This window comes from Pteropus alecto, unplaced genomic scaffold (assembly GCF_000325575.1).
Source record: "Pteropus alecto unplaced genomic scaffold, ASM32557v1 scaffold3, whole genome shotgun sequence".
NCBI lineage: Eukaryota > Metazoa > Chordata > Mammalia > Chiroptera > Pteropodidae > Pteropus > Pteropus alecto.
The window spans coordinates 64,104,523-64,128,161 of NW_006442484.1; the positions used below are offsets into that span (position 1 = coordinate 64,104,523).

Genomic DNA, 23,639 nt, shown 5'->3' on the forward strand with positions numbered 1-23,639 from the left:
TTAGATGGGTTTAGAATTTTTTGGAGTTTTAGTAAAGTAGTCTTGGAATTTACTGTATATTATATAATATGCCCAACTAGTTATATAGCAGCAACCCAAACTTAAATACATTAATACATTTTCAGCAAACATAAATATTTAAGTTTAGAAATAGCTGCACAGGTCAGGTTTTGTGAACCAATGAACTTCAGAACCAAAGTTTAGTCTTGCAAATGAGGGCTTATAGGTCTTCACCTGTGTTTGTATACCCTGTATATTCTGAGTGCCTCTTATGTGCCAGGTACTGTTGCCAGGTGCTTGTGGGGTATACAAATGTAAATGACTCTGTCCTTGCCCTGTGGAGACAGGAAGATGAGTATGACACAGTTCCTGCTGGCCAGGGACTCATACAATACAGGGAGTCATATACAGACAAGGAACGGCACACAAGGCAGATTCTGATAATGTGATAGGAGACGAAAGGATAAAGAAATTAATTTAGTCAGTCTCTGAAGAGACCTCTGAGGAGGCTGGAAAGGGAGGCCAGGTTTCATCATGGCAGTCTTATACACTGGATTAAGGCATCTGCATTTTATCCTGTAAGCAAACAGCACTTCCACATTTATTAAATTGGACTCACCAGTGATGCTCTCTGAATCTCTGGGATTGCTATTCATGAGGTTTTCTTCATCCGTTGGTGATGTAAAAATGGCATTCTGGGATTGATTCATGCAGGATCTTTTCTTGCTTTGGTTGAGAAAAACAGCTTTGGTATGAATTAGAGTGAAGGAAATCCATCAAGCCATTAAAAAAAGAAATGGATCTGGTTGTATGGGTAGTTCCTTTTAAATAGATTTTTTTCTGCTGAGTCAAATGACATCTGCAGCAATGAGTGCTTTCAGGTGATTATCATACCTTGGACAGTCATGACCTAAAACAAAGAACACATCAAGTGACTACTATGCAGCATGTTTTTTAATAATAGCAATCCAATTACCTGCAATGTTTATCATTACGAACGTTTTCCTAATAATACACACAACATAGATAAATCTCAAAATAATTATGCTGGATGAAAGAAGTCAGATAAAAAATGAGTACGTAGTTTATGATTCCATTTATACAAAAATCCAGAAAACGTAAATTTATCTATAGTGACAGGAAGCAGATCAGTGGCTGCCTGGGGTTGAGGGAGGGACTACCAAGGGACAGGGGAAATGTTTTGGGGATGATGAATATGTTCGTTATTTTGAGTGTGGTGATGACTTCACAAGTGTATATATAATGTCAAAGCTTCCCCAATTATATACACTTAAACAATGTGCAATCAAAGGTACGTTCATTATAGTCAATAAAGCTGCTTAAAAAATTTTAAAGATAATCGACTATTTAAAATAAAATAATAATAATACGTTGTGAGGTCTATAACATAGGTAGATATAAAATATACTATGAAAATAGCACAAAGGCCAGGAAGAAAAAAATGGAAATATATTGTTGTAAAGCTTTTATGTTACATGAAATAGTAAAATATTGCTTGAAGATAAACTGTGATAACTTAAAGATGTATACTATAAACTCTAAAGCAACTAATAAAATAACTCAAGAATTATAGATAATGAACTGGCAAAAGAGTTGAAATGGAATAACATAAAACGGGCTTTCTCAACCCTGGCACTACTGACATTTTTGGCCAGATAATACTTTGCCATGTGCTTTGTAGGAATTTACTACTTGACTCTTTACAGAAAAAGTTTGTCAATCCCTGATCTAGTAGTAAAATAATTCAGGCATCAAATAACCAGCTGTTTAAATCAATGATATCCTACATCAACTAACTTTTTAAACAAGGTTTCCCCCCTTCCTACATATAATTAGATCACTACCTCTAGAAGAATTTCGGTAAACTAAAGAACAGATTTTACACCTACGAGTACATTTAAAGTTATTTTCAATTTCTAAGAAAGCATTTTTTAAAAAAGTAATAAGTCCCAAATTTGCTTGTGAAGAAGGGAGAGGAGAGGGGAGGGAAAAAAGGGAGGTAAGGGAGGTGGAAAAGGATGAAAAGGAAGAAGATAAAAGGCAAGTGCCTCATATTGGTCCAAATTGGTTCTTAAATAGAACTGTGGTTCTTAATTATATTTTAATCAATTCCATTGTTGAATAACATTGGGACCTTCTGCTTGACACTCTATTACACACCAGCTGGTTTAGACTTTTAGTATTTACATTACCATTCTTATTTTTTAAAAATATTTACATATATCACACAGGAGTACACACACACACAAACTATATATGTTTCAACTATGGACTCCAGATTTTTGCTCTAGAGAATTGCTTCTTAATCAGCTTTGGAGGTTATGTTAATGGTTTGGTCTTAACTCTTGCACACAAGAATAGAGAAAACCAAGTTGAACACAGAACTAAGTCCATCTCCAGAGTCATGCAGGAAGAATCTAGACCTCCAGGGCAATCCAAGAACCTGACCAACCTGTAGACTGTGTGCTAGGTCAGGGATAATCTAGAAATGATATGTTCTTCCTGGTGACTCTTTAGAACAAAATAAACCCTTTGGATATGCCTTGGTCTAGATCTGAGCTCTGCAGGAAGATTAGTTCGGAGTAGCAATGGTGAGTATAGGATAATGTCCACACCTAGGCATTAGCTAGCCTGAATTTTCATTTTACTTACTGGTTTTCTGACTCAGTACATTATTTAACAGTTCCTCTCTGTCTAGATAGGAGTTATAATTAACTTCTCTTTATAGGGAAGGTCAAGTACGAGGACTAAAAAAAAAAAAAGAAATTGCTTCCCTGGTACCTGACATATAATAGACACTAAAATGCTCATTCCCTTCAGCTTCCCCCTTTCACTTGGGCCTGAGGAAAAGATTATGTCTTCTGCCTAATATTTCTTAAGTTTCTGGCTCAACAGCCAACCCTGAGCCCAGAATGGCTGCCCTGTTTTGAGTATGGAATAGATGTAGTCTAAAGATCACCTATGAATTATCTTCACATAGAAGGAGGTAAGGGCTGAGAAACTGTGCTCCTAGCAATAAAGAGACAAGTGCCATAAAGGAGTACTACTGAAGATTATTACTAAAGCTCATTTCTTCATGGATTCTGGGGAAGGGCTGCTTATAATAAAGTCTTAACTATAACTATTACTTTTATCCATAGCATAGTGGCTATATTAGTTTCCTGTTGCTGCTGCTGCTGTTGCTACAAAAAATACCATAAATTTAGGCTTAAAACAGCACTAATTTGTTATCTTACAGTTCTGGATGTCAAAAGATGAAATGATTTCAATGGACCAAAAAGGCAAGCTATTGGCAGGGCTGTGCTTTGTCTGGAAGTCCTAAGGGCAAATCCATTTCTTTGTCTTTTCTAGCTTCTAGAGCTACATTTCTTGGCTCAAGTTCCCTTCCCTCATCTTCATGGCCAGTAACACAGCATCTTCAAATCTTTCTTTCCGCTTCTATGTCACATCTTCAAATCTTTCTTTCCGCTTCTATGTCACCTCACTACCTTCTGTCAAATCTCCCTGTACCTCCCTCTTATAAGGATACCTGTGATTACATTTAAGGCCCATTGGGATCATCCAGGATATTCTCCCCATCTCAAAATCCTTAATTTAGTTTCTTCTGCAAATTCCTGTTTGCCATATAAAGTAGTATTCACAGGTTTGAGGGGATTAGGGTCTGGATATCTTTGAAGGCTATTATCAGCCTACCATAGAGGTTCAGAGTATGGATTCTGGAGGCAGACAGACGATATTTGAACCCCAGCTCCACTTACTCGTATGACCTGCACCTACCTCAGAGTGTCCACGGAAGAATTACATGAGTTATATACATAAAGCTCTTAAAACAATGCCTTAGAATATAATAAATGCTATGTAAATATTAGTTACTATTCTATCAATACCAAATAGTACTATTTTATCATTATTATTATCATTATTGTACCTTACACAAAGCTGAGCAAAAGTAAACCCTGCTCTTGACTGCTTAATGGCGTCTTCTCTCGACATAAGCTACATTTACTTTCTGTACTGACAAGTGATGTTAGTTTAGTGCCATTAATCATTTTCTTTCTGCCTCTCTGAAGCATGAATAAAGAGAAAGCTTGCAGAATTGGAAGCCTAAATGCAGTAGAAACTAAACTTTGGCAAGCACAAACAACACATTTTCAGTGTCTTTCCTAGTGTGTACATACATATTCTTAGTACTTCCTTGAGTACCACCTACTTTCTATGTTGGATCTCTAGTCATTCTTTTTAGGAATGACTATGCTTCTTTTCTTTATAAAATGATCAACCAAGCATGCATCATTAACAAGAAGCCAGCTTTTGTAATTCATGCACATTTAGGAGAAAATTAAGTAAAATAGCCAAGTGACATCTTAATAAAAATGAGAATTAAAAAGAACAACCAAAACATGTTATTGATATAAATATTGCTGGCAGAGAACAACATGGTTAATGACTTAGTTTAACCTAGCCATGGAAACTAATGGTCAACAGTGAGTGCCTAAATATAGGCCTTGTGCCTTAAAAAAATCTTGCTACTTCCTTAAAATAGAATACTTTGGCCAAAACAAACTTATAAAAAAGGCTAAAACAATTCAGGAAAACTTCACCTTGACTGGAGTGCAGAGACAGAATTATAGTAAATATAATAATTTAATAAAACATTTAAGTTGGAAATATAGTTTAAAATTTTATTGTACAAATAATACTTTGGAGAGTATTTAAAAATACATGTTGGCTGCTGCTATGTGTGCTGAAGTAGGAACACTGCCAATCACTGACTCTAGCAGCAGCTCTTTTAGGCCATGGTGGCCCTACTCCAGAAAAAAGATAAATCGTACGATTAAAAAAAATAAATATCCAATGTCCTTATATTAAATAAAAGATTCTGAACAGAGATTTCCAACTTTAATGTATCTGGCTACATCAAAGATAAGACTTACCAAAAAAAAATCACAATAATTTTAAAACCAGAGATTAAACCACAAAAAACTATTTGATGGCTTCAGTGTTAAGAGCTTAAAAAAAAAGAGTGGTGGTGGTGGTGGTGGTGGTGGTGTCACCACCAAATTCAAACCTGGACAGTGAGCAGCTGACCTGACAAAGGCAGAGACCATACACCATCCAAAGCCAAGATCAGCTGCACTGATGTGTCATGCTATACTACACTGGCTACATTAAGCACAGCTACTCTACCAGCAATTGTAAAGTTCACCTTGAGGAAATAGAAATCATGCCCAGCAAATATTTTTGCCTCTTTTTTTAGTGCCATTCAATTTAAAGATCAACAGGGTTTTCCGAATATGAAATATATGGAGGCAGTTATACTTACAAACAGGTTGGATCCTAAAAGGCAGTTAAATCCATTAATTTGAAAGTCCAAAACCATCAGTGAGGTTTCGGCTTACAGGCCCACATTTCCTCCTAGCTGACATATTTTGGACATTTAAGAAAACTGCCCTATTATGTTTATAATGAACATTTGCTGAGGTGGGCAACCCCTCCCTGCCACAATCTCTACCAACAGAAGGGAGGAAACCTCTGACAGTTAAGGAATCCACACCAGAGCTTCAACTGCAGATTAGAAAAGGCCTTGAATCCATGGTGCCATCTGTGGTTTTTGATAAATGTCCCCAGCTGTTTCATTCGCCATGCTTAGCCTTAAGTTCTTAAACTCCTAACTTTAACCTGAATTAACCTTTGACTAAACAGGCATCCCACTTTAACAATGATCCTTTGCCAAAACCATTTCAGATATTCACATTTTTTTACCTTTGACTATCAACTGCACAGATACATTCCCCGCCCACACATTATGGGACTATCTTTTACAATCATTCTTACTGCCCAATCATTTTTTTAATATGTGTAAATTTCTCACTTTCAATATTTTATATGATTTCTACTTTTATAGAAATCGATTTATCATAGCACTGGTTTTAGGGACAAAATGAGGTTTCTAATATTTATAAAATACCTCAAAACTGTACACATAAAACAAACGTGCTATCGATAACAATAATGGCTGAGTTGAAAATGACCACCTGTTGGTGAGCAGCAGAGCTGAATCCCTTCCACTGGAGCATACTTTGTCCCTTTCCAGAAAGTTCATAAATTATAAGTTTTAAGCAGGATGAATTTGTGTTTCAAAACACAGATAAGAAAGTAAATCTATCACACAAGGACAAGGCTTTCTGTTCTATACATTTAGAGAGATAATTTTAGATGTTGTGTTGGGCATGTGGTTTCAAGCCAAACATTAAAGTTCGAAGCAAAATTCAGCCTGATGTCTTGTTTGAAAAGATAATGAATTTAATATTCATTGAAGTACTCCAGCCTCAATTACTGAAGTGGAAAGGGATAGTGTTTATCTACATTTTACTCAACAAATAGTGAATAGCAAGATAATGGATGACTGCTAATAAGTACTATTTGTGATTCATCAAGGTCCTCAAACCACTAGGAGCTAAAACCATCACAGAAACACTGAAGAGATTTTCTTGGCAAGGAACCACTTGTAAATCAATTAATTTTATATTATACAATTATGATTTCACATTCCATACTTTACCTTTTATAAGATTAAGCAAATAAACACAAAGCAAAGGATATTAGGGACTTTTTCAAGAAAGTAAGATCTAGCCATGCTGTATCCTATTTTACATCTATATCCTCATCAAAGTACAATAAAAGTTATCAAAATATGACCCCAATCATTAGGAAAACGTTAACTCATGTGTTCATGACCACTCTTTAAGAAGTTAGAGAAGCTAGATTTAAAATAAAATGATAGAAGAAAACATTTTACTGGTCTTAAATAATTAAACTTTACCCATTTGGAAAAATGTACATGTCCACTATGCTGCAGTACCAACCAACTATGGCACCTAAAAAAGGTTATCACTGTCTTTGCATTTTATTTTCAAATTCTTAGAACTATAATGTTAAACATGTTAGTAGATGTGTTTCCCTTTCACATTTGGCCTTATGAGTTATACATGTTGATATTCTCCATATTCCCTAATTACTGATAATAAAACTGGAAAACTTACACTTGGATAACTTAATCCCCCCATGCCTCAATTTCCTCATTTATAAAGTGGGGACAATAACTGTACCTATCTAATAGAATTGTTATGTGGATTAATGTGGGTTAATACTTATAAAGCATATATAACAGTACTTGGTACCCAGTAAGTACTATTTATGTATATAATTTAAGAGTTAAATAGATAAGGAAGTAGAATTATAAATTACAAACAATATCATTTCATGGTACCTGGTCATCTGGATATAGATGATATATGATTCAGATTAGTTCCTACCCTTCCACATTGTTAACAGCTCTAGCTAAAAGCACAAACTCGATCTCATCTGGGGTTGCCACCTAGCAATAATTCAGGAGTTCTAACAATTATTCTTACCTAAGGTAATCCTTTCTTGTCACTCACTACTGGTCTTAGAGAAACTCATAAAAACTTCCCCAAATAAAAAGCCCATGGTGGGAATGCAGACTAGTGCACCATTCAAAAAACCATCTATGAAACTATATTCAAATTAAATATATATGTACCCTAAGACCCAGCAATTCTGCTCCTGGGTATATGTATCCCAAAGAAATTCTCATATCAGCCCATAAAGAGACATGTCTGAGATTATCTCTTGCTTCAATGTTTGTGATAGTAAGGTAAGGGCCTATTCTGCAGAGAGTAGCTGGGCAAAATGTGGTGGGTACACACTGAAGAGCAACATAGCACTAGAAATACAGTGCTGAGCAAATAAAACAAGCAAAATGAGAGAGTTATCACAATGCTATTTACATAAATTAAACTTTTTCTGCAGTATTCTTATAAACATTAAAATGCTTGCCTTGGGGGGAAGGAAGTGAGGGGAATTTGGAGCAAGGTATGAGGATAAAAGGGGAAATTTAAAAACCTATGGAAATCCTACTGTTCTTTTAGTGGACTACTTATCCTATAATTATTATTGCATCTCTTCAATCCTTAAAGTCTGAACACATGCCTAGACATGAAAACATTTGTGGAAACAATCTATGCAAAACTAGCAATCTCTGCAATGCAAACTATGTGCACATAGTTTCTGACAATTTCTTAAAAGGCCATGTTGCTTTTATATTACTACCTAACAGCTCTAAAGCAGTGTATTTAGATTTTAACTAAGGAAATGGTATAAAACAAAACAAGAAAAAGTGAGATAAAACCTCAATGTTGATATTTTCAGTTGTTTGGTTATCTTGTAAAAACTTTGAAGAAAAAAATGTTTGCATTCAAAGATGACAAGAGCATAATAAACTACATTCCTTAAATAAACAGACCTCTTTCTCTGATGAAAATCAGCCACGAGCTACACTAGAAATTTCCATTCAGTTTATATTTCTCTTTAAAACATGCGAACACAAAACACACATATGCACTTTTGTTCATCATTATAAATAAAGCAATATGTTCATTCAAAAAAAATTCAGGGAGTGGATAAATATGAAAAAACAAAAGAAAGCTATTTTACCAGCTTTCACTGCGAGATAGAATGTTAACATGTTGTTTACATTTATCTTTCAATGCCAACTTATAAATATGCCATCATTCTAACATACTTCATTTCTGAATTACACAATATTCAGAATATACAACTAAATAATCACTGATAGTTTCCATCAGTGACTTTCTAACAACAATCTAGTTATTCATCCACTTTAAAACTCAAGACTCTATAACAAGGGTCAGAAAACTTTTTTGTAAAAAGCTGGGTGGTAAATATTTTAGGCTTTAGAGCCATGTAAGGCTTCTGCTGCCTGTTATTATTTTTTTTTTTTCATCAATTTAAAAATGTAAAAACCATTCTTAGCTTATTACAAAACTGGCTGGATTTGGCCCACAAGCTGTAGTTTGCTGACCTCTGGTCTATACTCTAAATCATGGTATTTCCACACCACAGAATAAGACTACAATGATACCAACCTCATAGAAAATGCCACAAATAAGATATATCAACATTATCTTTTCAAAACTCTACTTCTAGACAGGAACTCCACTTGATGTCCCAGAGTGACAATGAGTATCAAAGGAGATATTAGATATTTAAAAAATCCTTAAATTAGCATTGACTGTTATTGATACATCCCTAGTTTTATATCTGTTCCCACTACCAACTTCTTTCAATCTCATTTCTATAAAAGATCATGATCAGCTTAGAAATATGAAAAACAAAGCACATTATTATTTTGCAGTCAAAAATAATTTAGTAGTGTCATACGGTAGTTTAGTCAGAGGAAATGGGATAGAAAATAAATCAAAAATACTAAACATAAACCTCAAAAGGGTAGACTTCAGCCTCGTATTCATAAAATAGTCGATTTATTTTTCTCTAAAAGAAAGAGCAACCTTAAATTCTGTCTAAAATTCTGTATCCTTTTAAGAGAGCACTATCTTCTCTGTACCATGTGGCAAAAGAGCTATACAACGCTATTTTAACACTGCAAAAGCTTTTTCAAGATAGAGTTTTCTTATAACTTCCAAAGAAGGGAGACTGAGTTTAGTATAAACTATTTAAATAAATGAAAGTTGGATAAATGGAGAAAACAAGATACTTGAAGGGTTATTTTTCTCAAGTCATACCTAATAAGGTGTACATTTCATCAGCTTAACAGAGGACTACAGAGCTCCTCTGAGGAAAGAAATGCTTTTTGTTTGGAAAAATACACAAAAAATCCACTTATGGTAGAAGGTGAGGCCTTATAGCATCAAAAGAAAGGTTAAAAGCCTCCGCATAAGACTAAAGAGATAACTTTTTTCCTTTCTCTGGAGAAGGAGAAAGAAGAAAAGGGACAGAAGTCCCATCCAGATGGCAGTAATTCAGAAGCCACAAGAACACCAGGAATTTACAGAAATTAGGGAGGGTTCTGGATTCTCTATAACATGAAACTGAAGGTTCAAGCCAACTATTTAGCTCTTAAAGTCTGGACACTCAGCTGACATTTGAGTTACAGACATATTAAAATATCTGTTCACAAGAGCAGTTGCTGTCAAGAATTTATAAATCATCATAGCTATTATCTTTTAAATCTTTTTTAAAACATAGAAAATTATGTCCTTTTGACTGAAGTACTGGTTTTAAAAAAGGAAAAAAACAATTATATGCCCTCAAAAATGAGAAACAGAGTAAATGGCATCATAGAGTTTGTGGATTTCCTGTTCTCTTAACCCAAAATGGAGGAAACATCTTGAACAGAGGCATTTCATACAACAGATTCTGTGGGTACTGAAGTATGTACTATACTTCTGAAGCCAAATAAATCCTTTCCCACCAAATCAGAAAGCATTTTTTTTCAATGTTGACTTGCAAAATTTAGGTAGTAGATTACATCAAGAGATACCATCACCTGAAAATTTACAAACACTTCACAGATTAAGAAATAAACTGAAAATATATAAATCTTGCTGGCAAATTTGAGTATTACTGCTTAATCTGCTCTTCAGGACTTATCTTCAAATCAAATAGCTCAGAAGACCCCTTGAAGCAACACTTTCACATAGTAAACAGAAAATTTAAAAACAGAAATAATTTAAGGATAGAAAATCTGTCCTCATTTCTTTTTGTCCTCTCTAAAAATCAAATATAAACTTGCTTTTGGAGGCTTAAGATGGTCCTAAATCTTTCAGTTATTTCCAACTTATAATACTTCAAGCCTTCAGAAACAGAAGTTTCCAAAGGTTCCAAAAGAAAAACTGTAGGTAATATAGCTCTTCAGATCAACAAAGTAATCAGTGGCACCAGGGCATGCAATCTTATATTACCAGGAACAGGGTGTAACTTAAAATGGGGGTGGAGTGATGATCAAAATAGAATAGTATATAAATATATTTATAAACATATATAATTCTAGAATGATTCTAGAAATCCACATATCTAAGATATATAACCATTTTAGTAACGTAATTCTATTAGGCAAGAAACACTCAAAGTATATTATGGTTTAGACATAAGACTCATTTTCCAAACCAGTTTCCACAATCAATTCCATGACTTCAAGACAAGGTTACCTTTTGAGGGGGAACTGACTTATAATGGATGATTTTATTTGCCAGTGAAATTCAGGAACCAAATAACAAATAAATTTTTAAAGATACAGCTGTTAGCTATCTGCGATTCAGGAGATTAGATTCTCAAAGGAGATTGACAGATACAGTTACTAGGTGGCTGAGGAAATTTAGGAACCCTCTGCCTCCACCTGCCTTTAATAGCTAATAGCCCCAGTTCTTCAGATTTTATCAAAGGCCCTCTCTTTTCTCTCCTCAGAAATCTCATCTACTTCAAAGGCCTTACTTTCCAATTATATGATAATCACTCCCCAAGTCTCAATCTTCAGCTCAAATGGGCATTTCTTAACTTTAAACTGGAACTCACAATATCAACCTATAATTAATACCATAAATTTACCATATTCTAAAATGAACTCATTATCCTTCTCCCAAGAAAAAAATCTGTTTTTTCTTGTTTTACTAACAAGTTAATATTTTCAATTTACCTGATCAGCAGAGCCGAAAATCTAAGAGCCATCTTTCTTCTCTTCAATCCCTGTTTTCCACGTAGTTACCAATTCCTGTCAATTATTCTCCAAGCCTAATGCGATGGTCTTATTCAAGCTCTTCTCTCGGTCAGTCCCTGGCTACTGCAGCAGCTTCCCACCTGACCCTCCAGCTTCAGCCCTCTCTACTCTGAGCTAGTGTGCCTCTCCAAATGCATATTGCTACTCAGCCCACCCCTCCCCGTTCCCTTAGCACCCTATGCCTTATGCTTCAAATGTCTTCCACTTCTAAATGCACATACACGAAAAAACTTCTGGTAACTTGGTTTCTCATGAAGATTTTCCTATAAGGGAAAAATATACTAACTATGGGAATCAAATCATGTAGTTCACTTGACAGTTCTATATATTAAGAGCAGACACCCTGGCCTGTTTACCATTCTTTAGTGAGTTTGCTTCGTGTATCTTTTCCACCAGTCCTAGTCAACACTGAATACACTGAGAAAACTTCGGTTTCCAGACCTGAACAACCAAAGAGACACTACTGCCTTGTGAGACTTTTCCTGAGAATAAACTAGCTCTTTTGACACTAAAAACAAAAAACTAGAACCTCTTTGTTAAACTCACGACTTTGCTGTAGAATATAGCAAATGAAACTAGCACTACAGCAGTTTTCTAAGATCAGTTTATAATGGTTAAACAATTGATAATAAGACAGAAGAGCTCTGTGTTTCAAATGGAAAATATGTGATAAAGAAGTAATCTCAATTCTGTTCCAAATTCAGTCTTTCTTAATAATAGCTAACACTGATGGAAAACATACTATGTGCCAGGCACTTAGGTGCTTTATGTGCATGATCTTTTTCGATCCTCACAATAACTCCATGATGTGGATATTATTGTCACAGTTTCACAGAGAAGGGAAATTGAAGCTTAGAGGTTAATTAACTTATAAAAGCAAGAATCAAACCTAAGACTGTGTTCTTCCAAAGCTGTGGGCTCTAACCTCTGAGCTCTACTGGCAGGAGACTTGCAAGTGTGGTGGACTGGGAATGTGTGTAGTGTGAAAAGGCCTCAGAGATAATTCTAAAACAATCCTCTCCACTTTGTAAAACACATGTGTTGAATTCTGAAAAAGAAAATAAAGACAAGCCCCTAATTTCTTATATGCTTTATATCTGCTTTTAAAAATGAATCAACCGATCTCAAAGTTGATTGTATTTACAATGAAGCAGAATGATCTGTTTTTATGTATGGTGTTTCTTTAATAAGACAACTCCAAATCTGAGTTTGATTTTGTCTTTAGATGGACTACTCTACAGTATCAAGAAAATAATACAGATGTATTGCCGTAAATTGGGAATAATTCTGTTACTTGTTCTAAGCTGCTAAAATAAGTGGAATATAGACCAAAATAAATCCTTATTCCAATAAATTAAGTCCACCTATATTGTAATATCTTGCAAATGCCATGCATTCAATAAACATCGGTTGAACGAATCAATCTGTAGTCAGGTTACATCATTGCAATCTGAAGCAGGGAGAAAAACAGAACTACACAAGAAACGTAAGACTGTTACAGCGTTTGAAAACTGAAGGCTTTCTTAGCCCAATTTACAAAAATCTACATAGGCCTCTCACCGGTTTCAGTAAGAGGTGTGCATGTATGTGCAGGGCTATGTTAATTAAGCCCACCAGTAACACTGAAGCTACAAACATTCCCTAGGGATGTGTTTGAAAACACTGTGGCAAAAAGCACAAAATCTTTAATACAAACCCCCCCAACCCGCCGCGACCTGCCAAGTTTTTTTTATTTTGCAAACATTGGTAGTAAGATGTTTTCCCCCTAAAGTTAAGACATGGTAATAGGAAAAGTCCAACAAACTGCTATTGAAGTAGGGAGAAAAGTCCTTAGATAGAATAGACTGAAAGAATTTGATGACTCAGGGTCATTGATGACCAAGCGATTACTATATTATAATATAATTCCAACAGTGATAGCCTCCAGGATTACAAGCTTTTAAAGAGCTCTCTCCCTGCACTGAATGGTCTCAAACTGATAATATTTTTTTTCTTCAGATTTTAAGTCTACTTCTAATTTTCTTTTCTGCTTCACTGTGAGGTTATCAACCATTACACTTTACTGTTGCCACTGTGCCTCTCCCATTTCTAAACCGCTGTTGGATGAGAAACCAGATAACCGGTTATCAGAGAACCCAGAAGGTGTCTGCTTGAGACTGAACCTTAGGACCTGTTTTTCTGCCCTTGGCTGGTTCCTCAAGTACATCTTTCTTTCATCCCTCCAGCACTAGAGATTTAGTTGGCTTAAGTCTCTTTGGCACTGTCACCGAGAGCTTTTCTCACCTGGTATTCTTTCTCCTAGGCTGGCTATGAATACATTCTGGCCTTTCTTTACTATCTCCCAAGAAAAGTATAGGTCTACTTCTCTTTTGTGAGAATTTTACTCTTAATCACTATAGAGTAATATGAAGTGGATTACAAACATGGAAAAAAAATGTTTAGGACATCTTAAAATTTTTCATTGTGCTTTTGCTCCTTAATCAGCTTTTACCGACTCTCCTCTTAAATGCTCCCAGAAGACTATGTGCTCACTCTCTTCCTTACTACACTGTGAGCTCCTTGAATGAAGGTACCTTATTTTTGTATGCCCCCAACCTAAAAGCAACATAGTAGGCTTATAATACATGCCTAACTATAAGCTTAGTGATTAAAAATGTCAATATACTGAATTATAGAAGTAATTTAATGAACAAAAGTGATTATTAATATATTTCAGCCCAACATCAACTAAATGAATTGCCTTAAAAAACCAAATCAAGCTAAGATTGACCATCTTAAATAAAACATTGTATTTACTTTATGAAAAACTCTATATAAGAGTTTGGTGTTAAAAGGGTGATTTATCATTTTTATAGCAGTAAAACAGTACCCACTTTTCTTGTAATAACTGAAAAGAACTGGTTGTCAATTTCATAGGCAAGCTAAAGCTGAATTTCTGGCTCATTGCTTAGTTTTATCATGTTTTCCACCAAGAGCATCTGCAGCTGTTTATAAAATGCATTTAAAATAAGCCTACATGAAATGAGAAGTGATCATATATCTATTTAAAAAATCTCACAATTGCTAATGTAAGTCTCTTTTGTAGTCTTTTGATTTTGTGACTAAAAACAAACAAGTTCAGTGATTTATCCTAATACTAGCTAAAATGATAAGAATGACTGGGGGGAAAAAAATTTTTTAAGTGATTAAATTATGCACTTTGGGAACAGGAGTACCTCTCAGAGACATTTTAGTCGGTTTCCAGTGTCCTCTTCCTTCTTTCTTCCTTCAGACAGAGAGTGCTCTTTCTTAACCAACAAACTTCTCTTTGTTTTGATTTACACCACTGGCCTGAATAACCCCAAGCACCACATACAACATGCCTATGGCTGAAAGCAGTAAGGGCAGAAAGCAGAGCTTTGGTGCTTGGACCCCAAACATGTATTTATTTTACATAAGTGTTGAATTTTTGAGAAGTCCATTTTCTAAGGTGACATGCATTTTAAATATAAAGAAGCAGTTAAGTTCTCCTGAAAAGGTTGCAAACCATGTGAAACTGCTGCAAATTTAGTCATAAACCTGGCCTTACACCATAGGCATGCCCTCCATTATCCTCTTAAATGTCCTTTTCTGAGACAATTCCATACCACACCTTTCTTACTCATCTCTGAATCCCTAACTGTTCTCTATTACTCTACTCTTATTCCTCCCACTAATACATCCACATAATCTACAGCTAGCTTTCTCTTCAAACTCTGAGAGTTAAGTACAAACATACTCTCAATCACATACTTGCACACTTGTTGATGGGAGTGTCACTTAGCAATCCTCTTAGCAGTAAGAGGACCTGGGTGTCTGGAAGACAAAAGGGGAGAGAAACTTATTTTTTATCATACACCTTTCAATTTTTCTACCATGTGTACATGTCCACCCAGTTAAAAAAAAACAAAAAACAAAACAAAAAACAATGAAATATATCTCACTTAAAAGTCTCTACTCCTACTTTCTCTAAACTTCGCTCCATTGGTTATTCCTATCTTCCAATAGCTTCGCCCTCTTCCTTGGCCTATTATCATGCTCAAATCTTCCATTTTATTAAAAACAGATAAAATGAAATTTTAAAATCTCCCTTCCCCAAGAACGTTCCCCTTTAGCTAATGTCCTCTGTCCTCAGCCATACTTCTTTAAAGAGTATTTGCTCTCATTCTTTTTTCTCCATTTTTCATTCATACCTTAACCATTACAATCTGATTTTTCCTGAATTTGCTTTCCCTTCACAGTCACGAAAGTCTCTGCTAACCAATCTAATCATCCCTTCTTAGTTGTTATCTCATGTCATCTCTGGTTCAATACTGTGGACTACTCCCTGCTTCAACTCTTCTGTGGCTCTCCTGGAGCCCACATCTTACAATGAATGCTCATTCTCAGATCCCTTCACCGGATCACGGAGCTCTCTCCTCTTGATCTTTAAATGCTGGTGTTTCCCAGAGTTCCCATTGTGACCAAGTTCTTTATTGTTGCCAGTTTTCGTTTACCTACAAATTGTGCAAACCAATCACTACCAGAGATCAAAAACTTCTTTAGTGTTAATAACTCCCAGTCTGGCTCTTCAGACCAGATTTCTTCCTGAGCTCCACTCCAATTTCTCACAGGCTGATTATGATCCCGTAAATTGATCTGTTGAATACTAGATGCCTCCTTTCTCTCACCTTGCCACATCCAATCCATCACCAAATCCTGTGCAGTCTAATACCAAAATACATCTCAAGTTTACCCACTTCTCTTCATCCCCTCTTCATCTCGTAATTCAAGCCATTAACATCTCTTAGACTATGAACCAACCTCCTAACAGGACTCAATGTTAATCTCTTATTCCTTTCTATTCCCCATAAGGCAACAAGAATAATGTTTTTAAAACTAAACGCCTTTAAAAAAAAAAAATCAAGGGTTCCCATGATATCTAGAATAAAATCCACATTTCAAATCATAGTCTCCAAGGTCTGGCCTAGTCTGTCCTCTGACTACTTGTCCCTCATCTTGTAGCACTGTCTTCCTTGCTCATACCCAGCCACAGAGACACAAACCTTTCGTCATTCCTTTTCACTTCCTCATCACACTCTCTCCTATCTCTGGGCCTTTGTAACTGTTCACTGGACCTGGAATACTCTCCCCTCTTGTTCTTTATATGGTAACTACTTCTCATCCTTCGGGTCTCGGCTGAAAAGTCAGCCTCAGGGAGAAGTTACTAGTCGACCTGATCTAAAGTAGCCTCCTCTGCCATCTTTATTTTCTAATTCAGCATCTAATTTGTTTCTTTCACAACATATATGTTACAATTTACTCCTTGGAAGGGGAAAGGTTCTATCTTCTCCCTTTCCTCCTCCTTGCTAATCAGAATGGCAATACAATAGCAGGAGCTCAAGCAACTCAATAAATATTTTTTGTTGAAATGAACTATTAACTGAACTGGTGGGTGAATTTTTTCACCATTAACACACATAATTTATCAACTCCATTGTTACACAACATAGTGTAATGCTCTTAAAATAGACTCTATTTTATTTGAACTATTGCTTCCTTGTTCATGACTTGTCAGAAAGCTTTCTAAAGAGAAAGAGCTCAAAGTTTGGCAACCACTGACAGAGATATATGGATAAGCTTCAAAGACCTTAATGATCTTTACAACATGAATTAGTTCCACGTCTATACCACGAGTAGACTTTGTATGCTTATTTTCTAACATGAATAAACCACAAAACAAGATGATAAAATAGGTTATCCCTAAGGTTATGTGAGTCAATAGTAAAGCTAGAAATAAAGTCAGAACATTACAAATTAAGAGGCCAGTTATAAAACAAACTTCAATAAAATGACCTCAATTAACTATTCAATCAATTAGCTGTTTATTGGACAGTTTTCAATAAATGCCTCTTGAATTAAACTCAAAGTATCAAAAAGAGGTAAATAGCAGTATACAATAGCCTCTGCCCTAAGAGAGATCAAAGATCTAAGAAATCTAAGATCAACTGGTAAGAGCTCTAATGATTTCAAAATAAACATTTGATCTAAGATCAAATGATCTAAAGAAATTTAAGAAAACAAGATAACACTGCAAGATTTATTAAGTGTTTAGTAAGTAATAGAACAGAACTCTCCTATAGATAGTCAATGAGTGGGGAGCTCTTTTCTAGCCAAAGTGGTCTGGCTTCATACTCATAGGAGTAAGATTTAAGTGGGTTCCTCAAGGATGGAAAGATTTGGATAGTGAAAATGGGGGTGTCTGGTAGGGAAGACAAAGGAAAAAGAGGCCCTAAAGCAAAGAGCAGACAAAACCAGTTTGGCAGCAGTGTACAGACCAATTTAAGTGGGAATGATTATGGAGAAAGAACTTGGAGCTTTAAATTTGACTAGCTCAGATTAAGAAATCTGAATTTGATCCCACAGGGAACAAGTTTCTAAATGGAAAGTGCCATCTGAGAAATAAATCTGGAGTCAGAATACAGGATAAATTTAAGAAATGGAGAGAATAGAGACTGAAAAATAATTAAGAAATTTTACCACACTATGCCTGAATTATTGTAACAAAGGCATAAACAAGGTGAATGGAAACAGTAAAAGGGATTTGTGAGACAGTGAAGACAGGACTTGTTACTGATGAGTTGGGACTAGATTAACTTTATTCTCTCCTAAAAGATAATGACATCTAGTACACACTGCAATCATTTGGTTTAAAACCTCATAATTTTTCTTGCCCCTCACTCCCTAAGAGTTCTCTTTCCCAGATATGTGCTGTCCTCCCACCCTAAACTGGCCTCTCCAGCCACACAATATATTCCAGCCAAAACAAAGAATGATATTTACTAGTTTCCTAGATATACCAGTACATTTCCAATCCTATAACTTTGTTCATACTATTGCTTCTACCTTTCATGTCTTCTCTCCTTTCTACGTATCCAAAATCTAGCATTCTTCACACCCAGTTTAAATGCCACATTTCCACCAAGCTTTCTCAGAAGCCCCAACTCAAAGTAAGCACTGCCTTTCAATACTTTCTACTTTTCTCCAAAACACTTTAAAAAAAAAAGCACTTATGGCTGTTCCTTATCTCCTCTGATAAACTGTACATTCCCTATGGAAATCGTGCCCAATTTGTTTTTGTATTCCACCCTCCTCCTTTAATAGATAGTTGAAGATCTTAATAATATATGGCGACAGCACAGTATAATGTTTAAGAGCAAAGACTCTGAAGACAAATAAATAGATAATAATAATAGATATTTCATAAGGCTGTCAGAGGGCTTAGCTTGGAACAGTGTAAGCACCATAAAAGTGTCTATTAAATGCAGTGGAAAAACAATGAGTATTCTATGGTAGTTGATTAAAGTTTTCTTTAGGAAAAGCAAAATGTCAAAAGCAAAGCCAGTTTCTAGGCACAAATCAAGTATATACAAATTCTTCCTAAATCTTCTGAATGGACACCCTAAGGATTAGCTGTGCCTTTTTAAATCTTTATGTTAGCAATGGTTCTGTTTTAGTTTGACATTTCAATATTTTGAGAAAATATTTAGTTGAGCTTCCTGTGGCAATAGATACCTAATTAGTCTCCTTGCCTGCGGTCTTAGCCCCTTGAATCTACCCTCCATAAGGCTCGCAGAGTAATCTTTCTAAAATGCAGATCTAATGTTTTTCCACTGCTACAAACCTTCTCCATTCCATTTCCTTAGGAGAAAGTTTAAACTTAGCATCTCATACAAAATTGTCCTAAGATGTCTCCAGCCTAGTCTCTAGCTTCATCTCTCAACACCTCTCACCACAAAAACTAATCACCTGGCCACACTTCAAAGGCTGTTTGTATGTCATTTCTTTAGCTTAGAACATTCCTGTATTAGTCTGCTAGGGCTACCTTAACAAAATCCCACAGACTAGGTAGCTTAAACAACAGAAATTTATTTTCTCACAGTTCTGGATGCTAGAAGTCCAGGATCAAAGTGTTGGCAGGTTTTGTTTCTTTTCAGGCTTGTAGAGGGCCACCTTCTCCATGTATCCTCACATAGTTTTTTCTCTGCGCGCACATCCCTGGTGTCTCTTTTAGTGTCCCAAGTTCCCTTCTTATAAGGGCACCAGTCAGTATGGATTACGATCCACGCTAAAGTCCTCGTTTTAACTTAATCATTACTTTAAGAGACATAGCTCCAAAGACAGTCACATTCTGAGGTTACGGGGGTTAGGTCTTCAATATTTGAATTTTGGAGGGTCAGAATTCAGCTCATAATAACCTCTTCTCCTTTTCTTTGTCCAGGCTAATTCCCGTTTGTTCTTCTAAGACTGGCACAAGCCTTCCCACCCTAGGCAGATTTCAGTGCTCTTTCTCTGCGTTCCCATAGTACGTTTGTATGCTGTTCTCTGTATGCTGCTGTCCTATAAACACAGCATCACAATTGTCTTTTTCTCTCTTCAGATTCGATTTCTTAAGAGCAGAGACTAAATCCATAGCACTTAGCACTATGTCTAGCCCACTGAAAATTATCTAATAAAGATTTGATTATTGAGAAAGTAGGAGAGAGAACACACACTTTGAAGAAAGGCAAGCGGGGGTTCAAATCCTGGCTATATCACTTAATTATCGTCTGACTTTGGGCAAGTCACTAAATGCTAAACTTCCATTCTATATAAGGTAGTTGTAAAGACAAATGACCTAATTATAATAAAAGTATCCAGTTGGGGGGTTGATATACAGTAGTAGATGGTCAATACATGTTAAGAGTAAAGATTCTGAGATTGCCTGGGGTTGAGATCCAGTTCCACCATTTTGTAGCCAAATGACCTTGTGTATGTTAATATATCCTCTGCTTCAGTTGCCTATGTATAAAAACACCTGTTCTGTCTGACTTATTTCACCTAGCCTGATACTCTTAAGATCCATCCATGTTGTCGCAATTGACAATATTTCATCTTTTTTATGGCTGAGTAGTATTCTATTATTTATATGTACCACATCTTCTTTATCCAGTCATGTTGAAGGACACGGGTTATTTCCATGTCTCGGCTGTTGTAAATAATGCTGCAGTGAACATAGGGGAATATATATCTTTACAAATAAGTGTTTTCAAATTTTGCAGCTGGATACCCAAAAGAGGAATTGCTGGGTCATACGGTAGTTCTATTCTTTGAGGAACCTCCATACTGTTTTCCATAGTGGCAGCATCAATTTACATTCCCACCAGCAGTGTGTGAGGGTTCCTTTTTCTCTCCATTCTAATACTTGTAATTTGTCTTATTGATAACAGCAATTCTAATGGGTGTGAGGTAGTATCTCATTATGGTTTTGATTTAATTTCCCTTAAAGTATAAGACAGACAAAAAAGGACAAGAACCATATTTCACTCACATGTGGGATGTAAAACAAAAAGCACCAAGGAACGAACGAAACAAACTCATAGATACAGACAACAGTATGGTGGTTACCAGAGGAGAAGGGAAGTGGGGCAGGACGAAGAGGGTAAAGGGGGTCAAATACAAGGTGATGTAAGGAAACTAGACTTTGGGTGGTAAGCACACAAGAGTATACAGATGATGTATTATAAAGTGGGGTAAACTCGGAGGCCACCTGAAATTTATATGTTATTAGCCAATGTTACCCCAATAAATACAATTTAAAAAACACCTCATGGTGCTTCTGTGAGGATAAGTTAACACAGTTAAAACAGTTAGATGGGTATCTAACACATAGTATTACATTAATGTTTCCTATTTTTACATGAACACTGCAGATCTGAACAAATGTGTGGAAACCATGAATAATTTAGTTCCTTTAATTCCTAAGTCATTTTAAATGTATTACTGTAATGCCTCAGATTTCCTACCAACTAAATAGAATGGTAACTAATGAGGTTCAAAGATTGGCATGAGTGATATAAACAGCATAAAATAAACATGAAATAATCTGTCTCATTCCTTATATTGATGTTTAACATAATTTGGGTGCTGAAGTAAAATTTTTAAAAAACAAGTTTTTCTACTCTTCGTGACTACAGGTGTTAACCATTTTCAGTGAAGAATAACATTTCTTGCTCATATTTTCAATTGTAGATTCAACAAACCTTTGAACCAGAAAGGACCTTTGAGATGAAATCCAATCCTATGATGTCTTACATAAATAAAATAAGGTGGATTTGGAATGAGCTTTTAGGGTCTTAACGAGCAGTTCACTGGAGGGCAGGAATTGCAAGCTGAGAGAACGACTTCTTCAAAAGGACTAAAGCAGGAGTTCAGATTTATTCTAGATGTCCAAAGAGTATAGGGGCCAGTATTAGAAAATAACACCAGGAAATACTTTTTAATCATCCAATCTTGAAGGTAATTTCTGAAGTAGGTACAAATTACCTGACCTGTAACTTTGTTGCAAGGCAAATCTAGGTTTGAATCTTCACTTAATTTCTCTGAGCCTCAGATTTGTGCAAAAAGATTATTATAGTGATTAAGTGAGTTAATGTATGTAGAGCTCATAACTGGGGTGCCTAGCTGATTGAAAGTACTCAAATGATTGTTCTTTCGGGCCCCTTCCATCATATGAACAAAAATCTGTAAAATAACAAACACTGTCCTTCATAAAGTGTGTGCTTGCTGAATGTCTAGGACTTGCTGAACATTACTTAATTTTAAAAATAGAAAGCTGGATGAATGCTGAGATGATAAAATGGCTTCATCCCTGCCCTTTCTCACCACCAACTGTCCTTCACAACTTGATCTGAAGTGTCACCTCACCACCATTACATGCTATTTGTAGATCACTGTAGCTCAGACATCCAATTCTACAGCAAAGGTTTGAAGGTCGGGAAAAATTTACTGAAATATTTTTAAAAACTGGAAGAGTCCATTTCACGTTATTCTTATGGTCCACTCTAGCCTAATGAACTTCCAGTGAAGTTACTGGTTTTCTGTTTTATTGTTGTTTTATTTTCCAGCGCAGAAACTGCAGGTTTAAATAAAAGGTTCGTGGGCAAGTAACTGAGTTCACCACTATTATTATGACCCTGAAATCTGGTACAAAAAACAACAGCTGTCAATATCCATTATTTACGTTTGAAACTAAAGTCGACTGTTTCTTTTAAAAGACGTGTTCAAATTCTATTGCAAGAAAAGCCGAACTCAACTCGGCATAGGAAGAGTCCTTTCAAAATCCCTCTCTTCTCGCTCACATCACAGATGGCGACCGAGGCTTAACGTTTATCGCCAGACACTAAAGCCGCTCATCGCTCAGGGATGGGGCTCTCAGTGGATACTGTCCCGCAGAGGATGAGATGCTGCCAATCCTCAGAGGTGGGGTAAACTTGGAGGCCACAGCCCAGAGCCCATCACTTCGCACCTACACTTGAGAAACCCACACTTCTCACTGTCAGACAGGGACCCGGCGAGGATCCAGCCCTCCCGTACACAGCCTTTGGCTGTGGTGTCCGCGCGTGACCTCCGAGGACCGGGAAGAGCGCGGGGAGGGGAAGCTCCTCTGCTTTTAGGGGAAGTTGGCAAGGACAAGTTCGGGTCGTGCGCGGGAAGGTTACTCACAGGAATAGCTCGGAGTCCTCCTTCCTTCGCCCGCACTCCCTTAGGGAGAAGCCTCTAAAGCGGTGGCAGCCTGAGAGCAGCAGCCGAGCGGCCACCGCCACCAGTAACCACTCGGGCGTGGCAAGGATGGGCGGGCGACTTCACATCATTACTCGGCGACTTGGGTTTTGCAGAGACGCCAGGTCAATAGCAGTCCCCACGCAATTGGGAAAGAGCATAGGAAACCCACTCGCCCAGCAGCCTCCACGGCTAGCGCAGGACCTGCTGGGAATTGTAGTTTCCTGCCTGTTGGCCCCGCCCCCTCGCCTTCTAATGATGTAGTTTCGCCTCTGCCCCGCCCCCACGCTCGAAGACCCCGCCCCCCAGCTGCCTGGCCCTGGGGCGGGAGGCGGGGCCGCGACCCTGGGGTCGGGGTGGGGCGAAACCCGTCCCGGGAGATTGCCTGGGGCTGGGGCAGAGT

At 36.7% G+C, this 23,639-nt stretch overlaps 1 protein-coding gene across 2 annotated transcripts in view; it reads right to left on the reverse strand.

The window, feature by feature from the left end:
* The window catches only part of TRAK2 (trafficking kinesin protein 2), a 55,400-nt gene extending 31,977 nt beyond the window's left edge, over positions 1-23,423 (reverse strand). The window contains exons 1-3 of one of the 2 annotated variants that reach the window (XM_025039424.1): positions 23,180-23,423; positions 15,410-15,472; positions 620-910 (exon numbers count right to left, since the gene is read on the reverse strand). In XM_025039424.1, the coding sequence (XP_024895192.1) occupies positions 620-710 (91 nt within the window). In that variant the 5' untranslated portion in view covers positions 711-910; positions 15,410-15,472; positions 23,180-23,423. The remainder of the gene's footprint in view (positions 1-619; positions 911-15,409; positions 15,473-23,179) is intronic. The other variant, XM_015596674.2, reaches the window with a different exon arrangement.
* Positions 23,424-23,639: the final 216 nt, after the last annotated feature.